At 46.2% G+C, this 13412-nt stretch overlaps 1 protein-coding gene across 2 annotated transcripts in view; it reads right to left on the bottom strand.

Moving 5' to 3' along the window:
- Positions 1-12982, bottom strand: part of PDCD6IP (programmed cell death 6 interacting protein) — a 55027-nt gene extending 42045 nt beyond the window's left edge. The window contains exons 1-3 of one of the 2 annotated variants that reach the window (XM_005302668.5): positions 12503-12982; positions 5000-5054; positions 2519-2588 (exon numbers count right to left, since the gene is read on the bottom strand). In XM_005302668.5, coding sequence (XP_005302725.1) covers positions 2519-2588; positions 5000-5054; positions 12503-12708 — 331 coding nt within the window. In that variant the 5' untranslated portion in view covers positions 12709-12982. The remainder of the gene's footprint in view (positions 1-2518; positions 2589-4999; positions 5055-12502) is intronic. The other variant, XM_005302669.5, reaches the window with a different exon arrangement.
- Between the last annotated feature and the right edge of the window lie 430 nt (positions 12983-13412).

Genomic DNA, 13412 nt, shown 5'->3' with positions numbered 1-13412 from the left:
CTGAATTTGGAGACCACCAGTAGTTTCAAACAAGAAGCTAAGGAAGCAACTGTATGGAACTTTTAACACCCAAATCACTCTGATCCTGCATGTTAAAGAGAACTACAAAGAAAGAAGAATCCTTGTTTATCTAGAGAAGGCTGAATCTTACATCTAGCACAGCATTTCCTAAACTTTTAAAAGATAAGCCCCACATTAGGAAAATAAGTCACAAATCTTCAGTTCCAGCATGTATTATTGTTGAAGTCCTGCTCAAAGTGAGCAGTCGCTTAAGAGTAGATTGTGTAACTGTGCATGATACTTCCTCTTTGATGGCTTTAAACAATCAGTGAAACAGTCAATTATTAACATTTAAACTATCATCACTGACATTTAAGTTAGCACCTACTGAAATGAATAGCGCATTTCAGACCTGAGAGCTATTTTTTCACGATCTCTGCAAATTCTGGCAGATCTCTCTGCATTAGTTATGCTGGATTCATGTTGTCAAGATTCTCTCTGCATCCATAACAGCTAGAGATTTAGGGTATGTCTGCACTGCAGCTGAGAGGTATGATTCTCAGCAGACAGACTTGTGCTAGCTTTGCTTGAGCTAGAATGATAAAAATGGCAGTGTGGACACCGCAGCACAGGCAGGGCCGGCTCCAGGCACCAGCTTGCCAAGCAGGTGCTTGGGGCGGCCACTCAGGAGAGGGGCGGCAGGTCCAGCTATTCGGTGGCAATTCAGTGGGCGGTCCCTCACTCCTGCTCGGAGCGAAGGACCTTCCGCCGAATATCACGATCAGGCCAAAACCCTGGAGCCGGCCCTGAGCACAGGCAGAGGCTTGGGCTGGCCACCTGATCTCAGACCCAGAGGGTTGGTGGGTTTGTACTTGGGCAGCTAGCTTGAGATGCTGCCTGTGCTGCAATATCTCTACGCTGCCTCTTTTTAGTGCATTAGCTTGAGCAAAACTAGCATAAGGGACACCATGCGCCAGGCGTTCCTAATCACCAACTGTCAGTGGCTGGGACTGGATGATGGGACAGATCACTCCAAATTGCCTTGTTCTATTCATTTCCTCTGAAATATCTGGCACTGGCCACTGTCAGAGGCAAGATGCTGGACTGGATGGACCACTGGTCTGACTCAGTATGGCCACTCTCATGAGTCTGTCATCGGAGTTGGGTATTGCACCTCCCAGCTGCAGGGTAGACACATCCTTATTTAAATTAAGCCTTCACTCTGGAGAACTGAGAGGCCTGTCCAACCCCCAGTAGTTCTTCACAGCCCAAGAGAATGTACCTAACCCACACATTGGGAAACACTTGGCTCTGAATATCAAGCAGCCAAGCCCATTAATAGCCTTGGAGAAGTTATTAGTCATATGCAGCTGCCATGACGTGAGATAGGGTAAACTCACTGCTGCTGGAAGTGCTTTCTCCCACCCACTTGCACTGCACCCTTCTCTGCTCTGAACAAGACTTTCCCTTCCCCACACAGTAGAGCATTTTGTAGGAAACAAACTGGGGCAGGATGGAGAAGAGAAAGGAAAGGGGAGAGAGGTCCAAAGTGATACGGTTAGAACAAAGCAGCTGCAGGAGGGAGTAAACTGTTCCTTTCTTCCCCTCCCTTCAAGTAGTGACCCAGGGATTTTAATGTTTCCTCTCCATGAACTGGTGAAGTATGGCCTACCAGGACACCCCTCAACAGTGAGCAGTACTGTAATAAATGTATCTGTAGGGCTTCAGTAAGAAATCAAAAGTAACGTACTGGGGAAAGAGGAAGTCAGTCTTATTTATCCAGCTGAACACAGTGATTGCACATATTGCCAAGTGGAATGGGGGAAATTTTTATATTTTATTAAAAAATGTGTGACTTGGTTTCCCCACTCACTTTTGTATTATGACCTTCTAGGACTGAAGGGTTTAAATTCTTCTCTAGGACAGGGGAATAAGAGATGGGTGTTGGTCCTGTGCATACGTCTGGATTGGTAAGCATGAACCCCCAAGAACTGTCAACACATTGAATTACCTCGAAGAAAAAGTGGAGGACCAACCACCAGACAACTTTCAATACTACCTCCCTTGGCCAGCAGAGCATAGGAGAACAGCATGAGTAGAGCTTGAAACAAAGAACTCATGTGTCAGGAGCTGTAGTAAGTATTCTGCTGCCCACTGCAGACACACAATCCTGGATAGTGGGAGCCAGAGAGGAAGGTAGTGCTGCCAACATAGTAACATGTACAAGCTTGGCTTTTTCATTCCAAAAAAGGGACCCCAAAAATACTGTATTCCAATCGACTAATAAAAGCTGCCTTGTTTTGAAAAGGCTGTCCTGCGGCGCTGCAAACACCTGCTGATTGCATAGCTCCAAAGGGATAAAATCTCCAAGAGGAGGAGTTCTAGTGCCTGGACTCACTGAAACAGCCACAGTGAGAAACGGTGATGTTGAAAACCAGGCCACCATCAAAATACAAATATTTTCAAAATTCGTTATTAGAAGAATTACTTGCATTTTATTTTCATTAGAATTACATACCAAGTTTGACAGATCCTCCAAAAAGCGACCCTTTATCAAAGGCATCTTTCCATGTAAAGGTCACACAGATCTGAAAAAAGGGAAGGAGAATGCGCTGCATTTCAGTTTAGAAAGACTTATTTTAAAAAGACATCCAGTACACAGTTTTATTCTAATTAAAGCATTATAATTCTTAGCAATGTGTAAGTAATGTTACAAAAATCCTATGAACCTTAAGACAGTCTTAAGTTTCACATATAAAATTTTCCTACTCAACTTTCTATCTGAGCTTACATAAAATGTCTTCAATAAGAAAGGTTCATAGTTTCTCACAACAGGTCTTTAATGCTCACATCTTGGAAGCAGAATTATACCTGTGAATGACAGGGCAGAACCTCCTTCCCCTGAAGAGAGTGCCAATGTGAGAAATTTCCAAAGCTACAAGGAAACCTAACCATTCTCCAAAGTAAAGTACATGAACTTTTTTTTGTTTTAAGAACTGTGATGGATTTGAAAATGCTCTACAATAATTTATGAATACCATATCTTGCCTGGATGATTGTGCTGCTTACTGCATGCATATACTGATTTAATTCAACAGCAGGATTGTTCAGAAATGCACCCAGGAAGGAATGTGTCTGTGTGGATCCTGATACACACTTCCTAGCAAAAACTTCAGAGACAACACAAGAGCCATTCACTTTGAATTTCCACTTCTGAAACTCTGCTGCACTCAAACTGGTTTGGCAAAGCAGACCCAAGCTCAAGGAAAAGCGAACAAAAACTATCTGGATTTTAAAGGACACTCCTTGAACAGGAGGGGGAGAGAGAGTTAGGAGACTGAGATGCAGACACCCAGAGGTTAGGGGTCGGGGCAAACTAGGTCTGTCTAGGAGTCTGAATGAAAGACTTATGTTGACCTTTTGTTGTTTTAATAATCCTTTTTTCTTATGTTAGTGTTTTGTTCCTACTGTTAAGAACAAAAAAATACTGTTATAGGAAGGCTGTTTGGATCCCTATTCACAGCTGGTCACAGACTCCACAGAGAACCACCATTGGTACCTAGGGTTGCCAGCTCTGACAAGCTATTCTCAGAGATTGCCCCCCTCCCCACCCCCAACATGACGTACTGTCATTTTCTTAAAATATCCTATTAAAATCTCCTGGATTGCTTTCAATAGCCACTGGGAGATCAATGCCGATTCCAGGAGATTCCAGGCCAATCCTGGAGGGTTGGCAACCCTGAATCCAGTTGTACCTGCCAGGAAAGCATAGTCAGTACATAGGGCCTATATCCTAGGACCCAATCTAAAAGAGGGAGAACCATCGGATTCCATCCCAGGAAAGGCAAAGTAGGAAGCCTTAGTCCTAATGGAGGTGCATTCAGGGAGACCCGAGAAAGGGTCAGAGGTGTAGCTAGCCTTATAACCATGACAAGAATTACTAATACAAGAGAATTTTCCACTCTGAGCAAGTACTGCTAGCAGAAAAGGGTGCCTGCCATATTTTATTCCCAGGGTGGGTGGGATTTGTAGACCTTACTTCTTGAAGAGAAGAAGGTTTGAGAAACTCAGATAAGTTCTTCAATTCTTCAGCATGGCAAAGTGTGAAGATCACCACAAGAGAATTTATCATAGGAGGAAGTCCCATGCCAGAAGTTTGTGCAACTATATACAAAAATATATTTACCTCTGGGTTCTCTTTACCATCACTTCCAATTATTTCCCCTTTACTGAGCCATCCTACCTTGGAGAACCCTTTACAGACTTCAGTAGAAGCTCTCTTTGAAGAAATCTTGTGGAACTTAGCATGTTTAAAAGAAGGTCTAAGTTGCTGTCATACAGATCTCTTTGTAAGAAGTGTGTCAGTCTTTCTGCCAAAGACATCACTGTCTGAAAGGAGCATGCCTTGAAAGAACAGAAATGGTGACTTCTGCCCTATAGACACTGGCGCAGCCAACTCGAAATGGATGACTGATGTCTTCTTACACCTCAACAAAGATGGATATAGAACAGCTAAAAGATCTCCATTACCTCTTTGCTCATAAAGAAAGAATTTTCAACCCTTATTAAAAATAAATCAGGTTTAAATACAAAATTTAAAATAGTGTATACTAGCAAATAAGGTGATTGCAAATGAACTCTATAGCTGAGTAAGTGCCACTGTTACCGATGGACCAGATCACAGTGGCCTCCAGAAAAATCACATTTTTTCTGAGCCTGCATTTTGGCATCTGTAAAATGAGAGCAATGATAGTTACCACAGGTGAAATCTCAAAGTATCAGGATTAAACACGTCCACAGCCACATGTAAGGAGAGAGAGATTAGGAAAGGAAGCTAAGAGAGATTAATGTCTTTCCTGGGAGAAGCACTGTCTTAGACATAAGCCTAGAAGAAGCAGTAGTAGTAGAAGAAGAAAATTTAAAAAAGACATCCTGGTTTCCATGAACTATTGTCCCAATACAGTATATGTGAAGCCAATGCAAGTCTTTTGCACCTTACCTGATTTTCAGAAAATGGAAATTTTGGCTCTATGGAACACAGCTGATCGTAGTATCTAGACCAACAGACAAAAGAGCGGAGGTAAATACCAGATTAAGAGTTGTATTGGTCTTGTTTACATTGAGGAAGGAGGGAGGGTTGCCCTCCATACGTAAATCATGGAACTCCCCCACTAATTCTGCAACATTTTGGGAGAGAACTAAAACATGCAATGTGCCTCCACTGTGGCAGCAATCACTGTGGATCTAGGGGGGGGGGGAGGTGGATGGAAGGCAAGGGATACTGAGGACAATGTGTCTCTTCCATCCCATTTCCCACATGTGGTAGGAGGGGGAGAGATCCTTATGCAAAGGGTCCACCGTATGAACACATGACAGACAAGGAAACAAATCTGCCCTTGACATTCATGATCATGTTACAGAGAATTAAATTAAATTTAAAAAATCATGACATTAACATAACATTTGCTAACCATCACTATGCTGATTCAACTTGTATGTTCTCTCTCTACCCCCCCCCCCCCCCCAACCATTTGTCTATTTTGATTGCAAGCTCTTTGGTCACTATTTTTGCCTAGCACTAGGGGGCCCCATTCTCTGCTGGCCTCCCAGAAGTACTGTAATGAAAATAAACTGGAGTGTTGCACATTTCCATAGTGGAGCTCATTGCACACACCAAGGGCTCCTTGTTTCCTTCCAGTCACACCCGCAAGCTCCCTGTGTGCCACACTCCCATTCTCCTCTACTTCAGGGATTCCTTGAAAAACCCTCCACCTCCCCTTCCCTCAAGCCAAGGCCTCTCTCTTCCCCCCCCCCCCCACCCTTTTCTTCCCCTCTAACGTACCCATCTTTCCCTTGAACTGGAAGGGAGGCGCCCTCTCCTTCTCACCCCTCCACCCCAACCCAACCAAGCAGGGTTTGGTGAGGCAGGGCATTAGAAAAGAAGAAATAAAGCCTCTTTTATTCTCCACTCCTGCTGCTAGCTAAGCATCCAACCCACAGCTGTGCAAGCCTCTTTTCTGGTTTACCCAATTTTCATCAAAATCTATAGGATTCTGCCCACCAATGCGTAGAACACTCCCTGAAGGAACTAATTTGATACAGTGTTCAGAAGTTACGTTACATCCAACAAAGAGAAATTTCACCACTTTTGAGTAGGGCCTCACTTAGCCAATAAATACTGGATGACAATATGAGACTTGTTTCAGAGTGGTAGCCGTGTTAGTCTGTATCAGCAAAAACAACGAGGAGTCCTTGAGACTAACAAATTTATTTGGGCATAAGCTTTTGTGGGCTAGAACCCACTTCATCAGATGCATGAAGTGAAAAATACAGGAGCAGGTATAAATACATGAAAGAATGGGGGTTGCTTTACCAAGTGTGAGGTCAGTCTAACAAGATAAATCAATTAACAGCAGGATACCAAGGGAGGAAAAATAACTTTTGAAGTGGTAAGAGTGGCCCATTACAGACAGTTGACAAGAAGGTGTGAGTAACAGTAGGGAGAAATTAGTATTGGAGAAATTAAGTTTAGGTTTTGTAATTACCCAACCACTCCCAGTCTTTATTCAGGCCTAATCTGATGGTATCCAGTTTGCAAATTAATTCCAGTTCTGCAGCTTCACATTGGAGTCTGTTTTTGAAGTTTTTTTGTTGAAGAATTGCCACTTTTAGGTCTGTTATTGAGTGACCAGAGAGATTGATTTCCTACTGGTTTTTGAATGTTATGATTCCTGATGTCAGATTTGTGTCCATTTATTCTTTTGCGTAGAGACTGTCCGGTTTGGCCAATGTACATGGCAGAGGGGCACTGCTGGCACATGATGGCATACATCACATTGGTAGATGTGCAGGCAAATGAGCTCCAGATGGTATGGCTGATGTGGTTAGGTCCTACAATGGTGTCCCTTGAATAGATATGTGGGCAGAGTTGCCACCAAGGTTTGTAGCAGGGTTTGGTTCCTGGGTTGGTGTTTCTGTTGTGTGGTGTGTAGTTGCTGGTGAGTATTTGCTTCAGGTTGGGGAGCTGTCTGTAGGTGAGGACTGGCCTGTCTCCCAAGGTCTGTGAGAGTGAGGGATTATCCTTCAGGATAGGTTGTAGATCCTTATTGATGCACTGCAGAGGTTTTAGTTGGGGGCTGTAGGTGACGGCTAGTGGCATTCCGTTACTTTCTTTGTTGGGCCCGTCTTGTAGTAGGGACTTGGTATATTTAGTGCTGAGCTAAAGCAAGGAAGACAATTCTAAAATGAGGGACCAACAAATTTAAGAGACTATATTTCATGATCCATGAATTCTAGAAACATACCTTACACGAGTGGAAAGGATAGAAATTAGCATTTTCTCTATATTTCACTCTTGGCAGGTGACAAAACTTAAAATCAAGTCACTCAGAACAATGGCTTCCTTCTTTTCCTCAAGAACACCTCCATTCTGATAGGAATGTAATAAGCTCTCTAAAAGTGCTAATTAGAGATTAATGCTGTATACCATTTGCAAATTGGACTTCCAAGTGGATTGCAGATGACAAAGCAGTTTATTTCTAGCATTTCAAGATATCAGCTACTAAAAACCATCTTTAAGTCAAAGTAGTTAGTGAATGTATGGCACAGAGAGAGAGGGGGAAGATGAGCTGGTGTGACAGAAGTGATTTTAAAGTCCCAAAAAACACACAGCCTGCTGAAGTATTTGTACTTACTTCCTGTTCACTTCTAGGTGCAATTCAAAGTGTTAGTAATTAACTTACTTTACATCCTTAAAAAAAGAATACAGGCCTAGTCTACACATAAAAATTAGATTGACCTAGCTACATTGCTCAGGGCTGTGAAAAAGTTTGCACCTTCTGCGGAGTAGTTCGGTCAACCTAAGCCCACTGCAGACTCAACTTGGCTGTCAGAAAAATTCTTCCCTAGTCCGAGCTACCACTTCTCAGAGAGGTGGATTACCCACATGGAAGGGGTTTTTCCATCTATCAATGTAGGAAGCAGCTACACTACAGTGGCATAGCTGCAGCACTGTAGCTGTGCCACTGTAGTGTACATACATCACCTAGATACCCTTAAGTCCCTAAATGGCCTACAACCTGGCAACTAAAGTCAGCTGGCCAACTCTCACCATTTTAGAGTCAAATACTCTGGGAATGGCTGTGGTAGATCTCTCACTTTATGACCCTTACACTCCCTTTGGAATTTCACACATATACCCTTTTTTATGGGCTTCTAGAGCCTAAATTTAGTCAATTACAGAGTGGAGTGGGATGTGCATTTATTTGATGTAGCTTCTGTCTGATAGCCTGCTTTATTTCCCTACAAAATGTTGATAAATACAATACAAAAATAAATTCTTATATTAAAAAGGGATAGCCAACATTTTTTAAATTATTATTAACAAAGAAATTCCAGTTTGATATAAATAGGCATGTCCTTTTTTAAAATCCTTATTGAAAGAATTATTCTGCTTCCACGTTGACATTTATAAACATCTTTTGGAGCCAGTGAATGCTATAAAGTGAAAACACTATGACTGTAGACATACACAAAGTCAACCAAAAAAAAAAAAAAAAAATTTCCCTCCCTTACTAGATTCTTCAGTTGTAATAATCGTAGGTGTTACCAAAGTAGGCACAAAATTCTCAGACAAATGAGAATCTCAAATTGCTGTGTCCTTGCCACAGAGCTGCTGGCTCCTTTAAGATGAGTCTAGGCCCAGGCTACCCTTACAAGGCTCGTTCCCCTTAAATTAGCTTATCTAGGCAGTTAATTGAAGAACAAACACCTGAGCCTGTTAAAAAGCTATCAGGGCTGAGCTGCAGGATGGTGCTTGACACACATATTGAAATGCCATACAGTATCTTTGGAGACCATAATGTATCAAGTGTGTGCATCACTGTGGGCCAGGGACTGAATGCAACTCCAGGGGATCAGGTTATCACAGCTCCCCCAAGAACCAAACACAGTGGGGGGTGATTAAGGCGAATCATTTTGATTGTCAATTCCTTCAGAGAGATGCCAACCCTTAGGGAAGCTTGCATACACTGGTTCAAACTGGGTTTTCCAGAGACAAACACAAAAAGGTCTTTTGGGATAAAAACGCTGCATTGTAGAGGGTCTGGAAAAACTTTGGCCTACGAAGGCCCCATAAGACTGATGTGCAACCTCTGGAAAGCTTTTAGCATGCAAATAGGAACTTTTGTTGTTATTATGTTTTCTCTGCAACTCTTTTACCTAAAGAATAAATGTGCTTTCTTAGAGAGAGAGAGAGAGTGCTTGTGGTAAGCTGTAACTGCTGACAATACACTGTTCATAGCCCTTGTAGAGAAAGCTTCCTTGGGGTGATCTTTATGGGGTCACTTACTTAGGTTTTGTGGACAAAGTTGACTGGTGGAGTGGCACTGTGCCCAAAGATCTGGCTCACAGGGTATGTAAGAAAGGTGGCATAGGGGATGAGAATTTATATATGAAGAACTGCCTTTTCTATGGAGATTAAAATGAATGTACTACCCTCTAATATACAGGTTTGCATTAACTGATGCCACGGAATACTGCTACAGTATATCAGTATTTCAACTTATCGATAATTCTTCTGCTCTTCTGTGAGAGTTGGGAAGCTACTGGGATGTTTTTTTGTGGCAAAAGTTAAAGCATCACTGTAGACACTGCCATTCGTTACATCGCCAGAACTGGCCTCCCCCACTATCCCACAATGCCCACCGTAACCGCTTTTCTCTCAGTTTTGAACTCAGCTGCCCTACATGCATGCGCCCCTCCCAGGCGACGGGAGGGAGGGGGGAAGAGGGACAGAGGGGGCAAATTGCCCAGGCGATTTAAAACGGCCAGGGGGCTCCCAGACACTGCCACAATAGCAGCGGAAGGCACTTTTAAATTGCCCAGGCGGCCCGCAGGACTCCTAGGCACACACGGGATGGTACCGACAGAGGTAAAGGCAGCCAAGCACGCATGTGGAAGCCCTGGCTATGCTGGAAGAGCTCACTGGGCACTAGCCAGCGCAGGCAGCAGCACCGTCCAAATGTCAGGCGGACCGTTCTGCTCTGGGGCCCGAAATTGCTGTCAGCGGGCCTGGCACCTCCTCTTTCAAAGTCCCGGGAAGTCCTGACAGCTGAGCATACCATTCAGGCAGCAAAGAGCAAATTCTCCTGCTCTCCCCACACTAGGAACACAGCACCAGGCAGGTTCCTGGTGGGGGTGGTAGAGGAAACGGGACAGGACGCTGTGCAGAACCACGGAGGAAGGTGGGGACTGATGAACTCAGCTGCCCTGCATCTAGCTATGTATACATGCGCCCCTCCCATTTCAAAGCTTCAGGAAGCTTTGACATTTCTCAGAGCGGAGAGCTCACAGAGCTGCTGAGGAGACTGTGGGAGGACTCAGAGGGAATCACAGAACCATAGGCAGGCAAAGCAGGATGTGGGGGACGTCTACAAACTGTTTCTGGTCACTCCCCACACACATCAATCCCCATCACACTCTCCCCACACACACACACTCTCTCTCTCTCTCTCTCCAGTTGAAAAGCAGCTAGCAACCTACTAGGATGCCCATGGAAGGATGGAATTGAGAAACCTGCATCATGTGATGCTGTACCTGCCCCAGGAGGCATTGCACACCATTCCCAAAGCACCCTGCAGCCCCTTACACAATGGGATAGCTACCCACAGTGCACTACTCTCCATGTCGATGCAAGAGCTGCTAGTGGAGATGCACTCTGCAGACACAAGGAGCATAGTGTGGACATGCAACAGTGGTTTAAATAAAGCCATTTAATTAAAGCGGCATAACTTTCGTCGACAAAATTCTGTAGTGTAGACAAGGCCTAAAAAATTAGTGTCTTCATTCAAGTTCTGACCATTGTGTAGTATGTTTTAGTGAGTATACCTGGTTACTTTCAATATTTATTAAGTCACTATGTAGAAGGCACTGGTTTTCAAAGAACGTTTTCCATTACCACCTTCATGAGAGTCTGATGAGTTAAAGACTCAGGTTTTCATTTACTCCCCCCCACACCTCCCGCCGAGCTTTCACTGTGTACTTTCAGAACACAAAGTACACAAAACACTCTGAAGTACTGATCTCTCCTTTACTATTTTGTAGTGCAAGCCTTAGGTTGGTCTAATTTGCATTTCAGAAGTCTGTTGCTCATCTGGGCCCTTTTACAGTACCTTTCGCCTGTGTAACTGGACAGTATAACTTGCTCTCCTAGCTGTCAAAGCAGCTTACTATTTGGGATATTTCCAAAATCTTAACAGGGATTTTGCCACATTTACGCAGCACTGACAATTTGCCAAAGGGCTTCACACCATTCACATAAAACTTAACAGATTGCAGCCATTCCTTCAATTTAGCAATACATGTGTCACAAACTACAAGTCCCAGCATGCATCCTGTCATTTGGTAGTTAGTAGAAGTTACTCAGCAAGATGAAACCTGTAATCAACCCCCAGATCAGTGTTTCCCAAGCAAACTGTGCCTAATCCAGTGGGGATGAAGAAAGATGGAGCGCTTCCATGGGTAAAGGAGCAGGTGGGCCGCACAGCATCCCCAACAGCTGGACACAGAAGCAGTTCAGGTGTACAGCATTGTGGGTTAAAACCACCACAGCTGCCCACGGTTCCTTTCTCCTATGCCACTCACCTAGAGTGCAAGAGTCCTGGCACAGCAGAGCCACAGACAGACTCCCTCATACCAAGCAGATCACAGACATGCGCTGCTTGGGAAGCCGGGAAGGGGCGCAAACACAAAACAACAACAAGTTAAGAAGCAAGAAACGTGACAGAACCGAGGAGAAGGAAAACAGAGGAGACGACGCGAAAACAGCTCAGCTCACGGCCCTGGGGGCAGGAGGGGAGAGCTGTAACCCACAGGAAAGGGGCAATAAGGTCCGGAACCACCACCTATGGCAACGGGCCGGAGACAGCGGGCGGAGAGCGCCCCCCGGGCAGCACCTCCCTGCCCCGACCCGCGGCCTCCTCAGGCCAGTGGGCTCGTGGGGGCCCGGCCGCCAGCGAGACGCGACGCGGCCTCGCATCACAGCCCGGCCCGGCCCAGGTGTCCCGGCAAGTTGAGCGGACCCCTGACGTCACGCGGGAGACGCCCAGGCGGCGCGAGCACATCCCAGGTAAGAAACCGCCGCTGTGGGAACACAGCCAGGGGGCGGGAGCAGGGGCAGAAACCCTGTTACCCCCCAGCGGGAGGGCGGCGCGACGCTCGGGGCGCTGCAGCCCAAAGCCCGGGGCCTGGCTGGGGAACTCCGGCTCCGCGCTGCAAGAACTTCCCACAAGTAACACTACCGCCTGCCCCTCCCCCCGCCCCTTCCCATTCCTGCTCCCCCCTCCCGCCCCTTGGAGTTCCTGCCCGCCGCGCGCACAGCCGCCGCCGTGGGTGGTTGCGCTCCACCCGGCTTGCGCACAGCGCCGACCTGTCCGGACGGGACAGCGCCACAGGCCTGGCGTCGCTCTCCTCCCCGCCCCCATCCCGTGGAGCCCCCCCGCACCTCATCAGCGTCTCGAGCGAGCTCTCGTGCTTGTCGAGGGGGCGGCCGACCGCGCTTTTGCGCAGCTTGTTGAGCTCCTCGGCCGCGCGGCAGTGATCGCTCTGCGCCTCCCCGGCTGGGTACGTCTGCTGGATGAACTTGCAGAGCGGCTTGGCCAAGTCCACCTCGGAGGCCTTCTTCGACTGCACCGAAATAAAAGTCGCCATGTTTCCCTCCCCCTGCCTGCGCTTGGTGGGCCTGTCCGTCCGCCCGCAGCAGTACAGCGAACTGCCCGCGCCCACCCGCCGCACTTCCGGGATCTGCGCAAACTCTGACCTCAGCACGGCACGTCAGTCACGCGCTTTCCTCCGCCCGGTTCCCCTAGCCCCGCCCCGCAACGTCATCGTCGAGCTCCCTCTCTCATAGCCCCGCCCACTGCCTCTCCTCCCTAGCCCAGCTCCGCGCCTCAAATCCTTCCCCCTCCCTCCATAGCCCCGCCTCTCTGTGCCCCCCGCCCCCACCACTCCATGGTAATTCAGCGCTAGGTGCCTGCGCAGTGACGCTTCCCTTCCGCTCACCTGGTCTCAGTAACCAAGGGCGGGCAGAGCTGAGCGGGGTGACGCAGGCTGCCTTGTAGCTCTCGTGTGAGCCAAACGAAAGCTGGTCCCTGACATTATTACACGGTTGTTCTCCTGCCCTCTCCACGCTACCGTGTTGTTTGTTTCATCTACTTTTATGTTTCTTAAATACGATTGCAAGCTGAGTGTTTCTTACTAGATAGCAGTCTTAGCAGACAAGGCCTGAGTGCTAGTGTAATGCAAATAATAAAACTGAACGATTTTTATTTTAATATTTGTTTTTCTACATTGATATTTACTATATTATAGAAGGAGCCGGTAATAACTGTTATATTTAGATTGCCTAATACTTT

This window comes from Chrysemys picta, chromosome 2, assembly GCF_011386835.1.
Source record: "Chrysemys picta bellii isolate R12L10 chromosome 2, ASM1138683v2, whole genome shotgun sequence".
NCBI lineage: Eukaryota > Metazoa > Chordata > Testudines > Emydidae > Chrysemys > Chrysemys picta.
The sequence above is the reverse complement of the archived record's forward strand: the minus strand, read 5'-3'. Positions and strand labels throughout refer to the sequence as shown.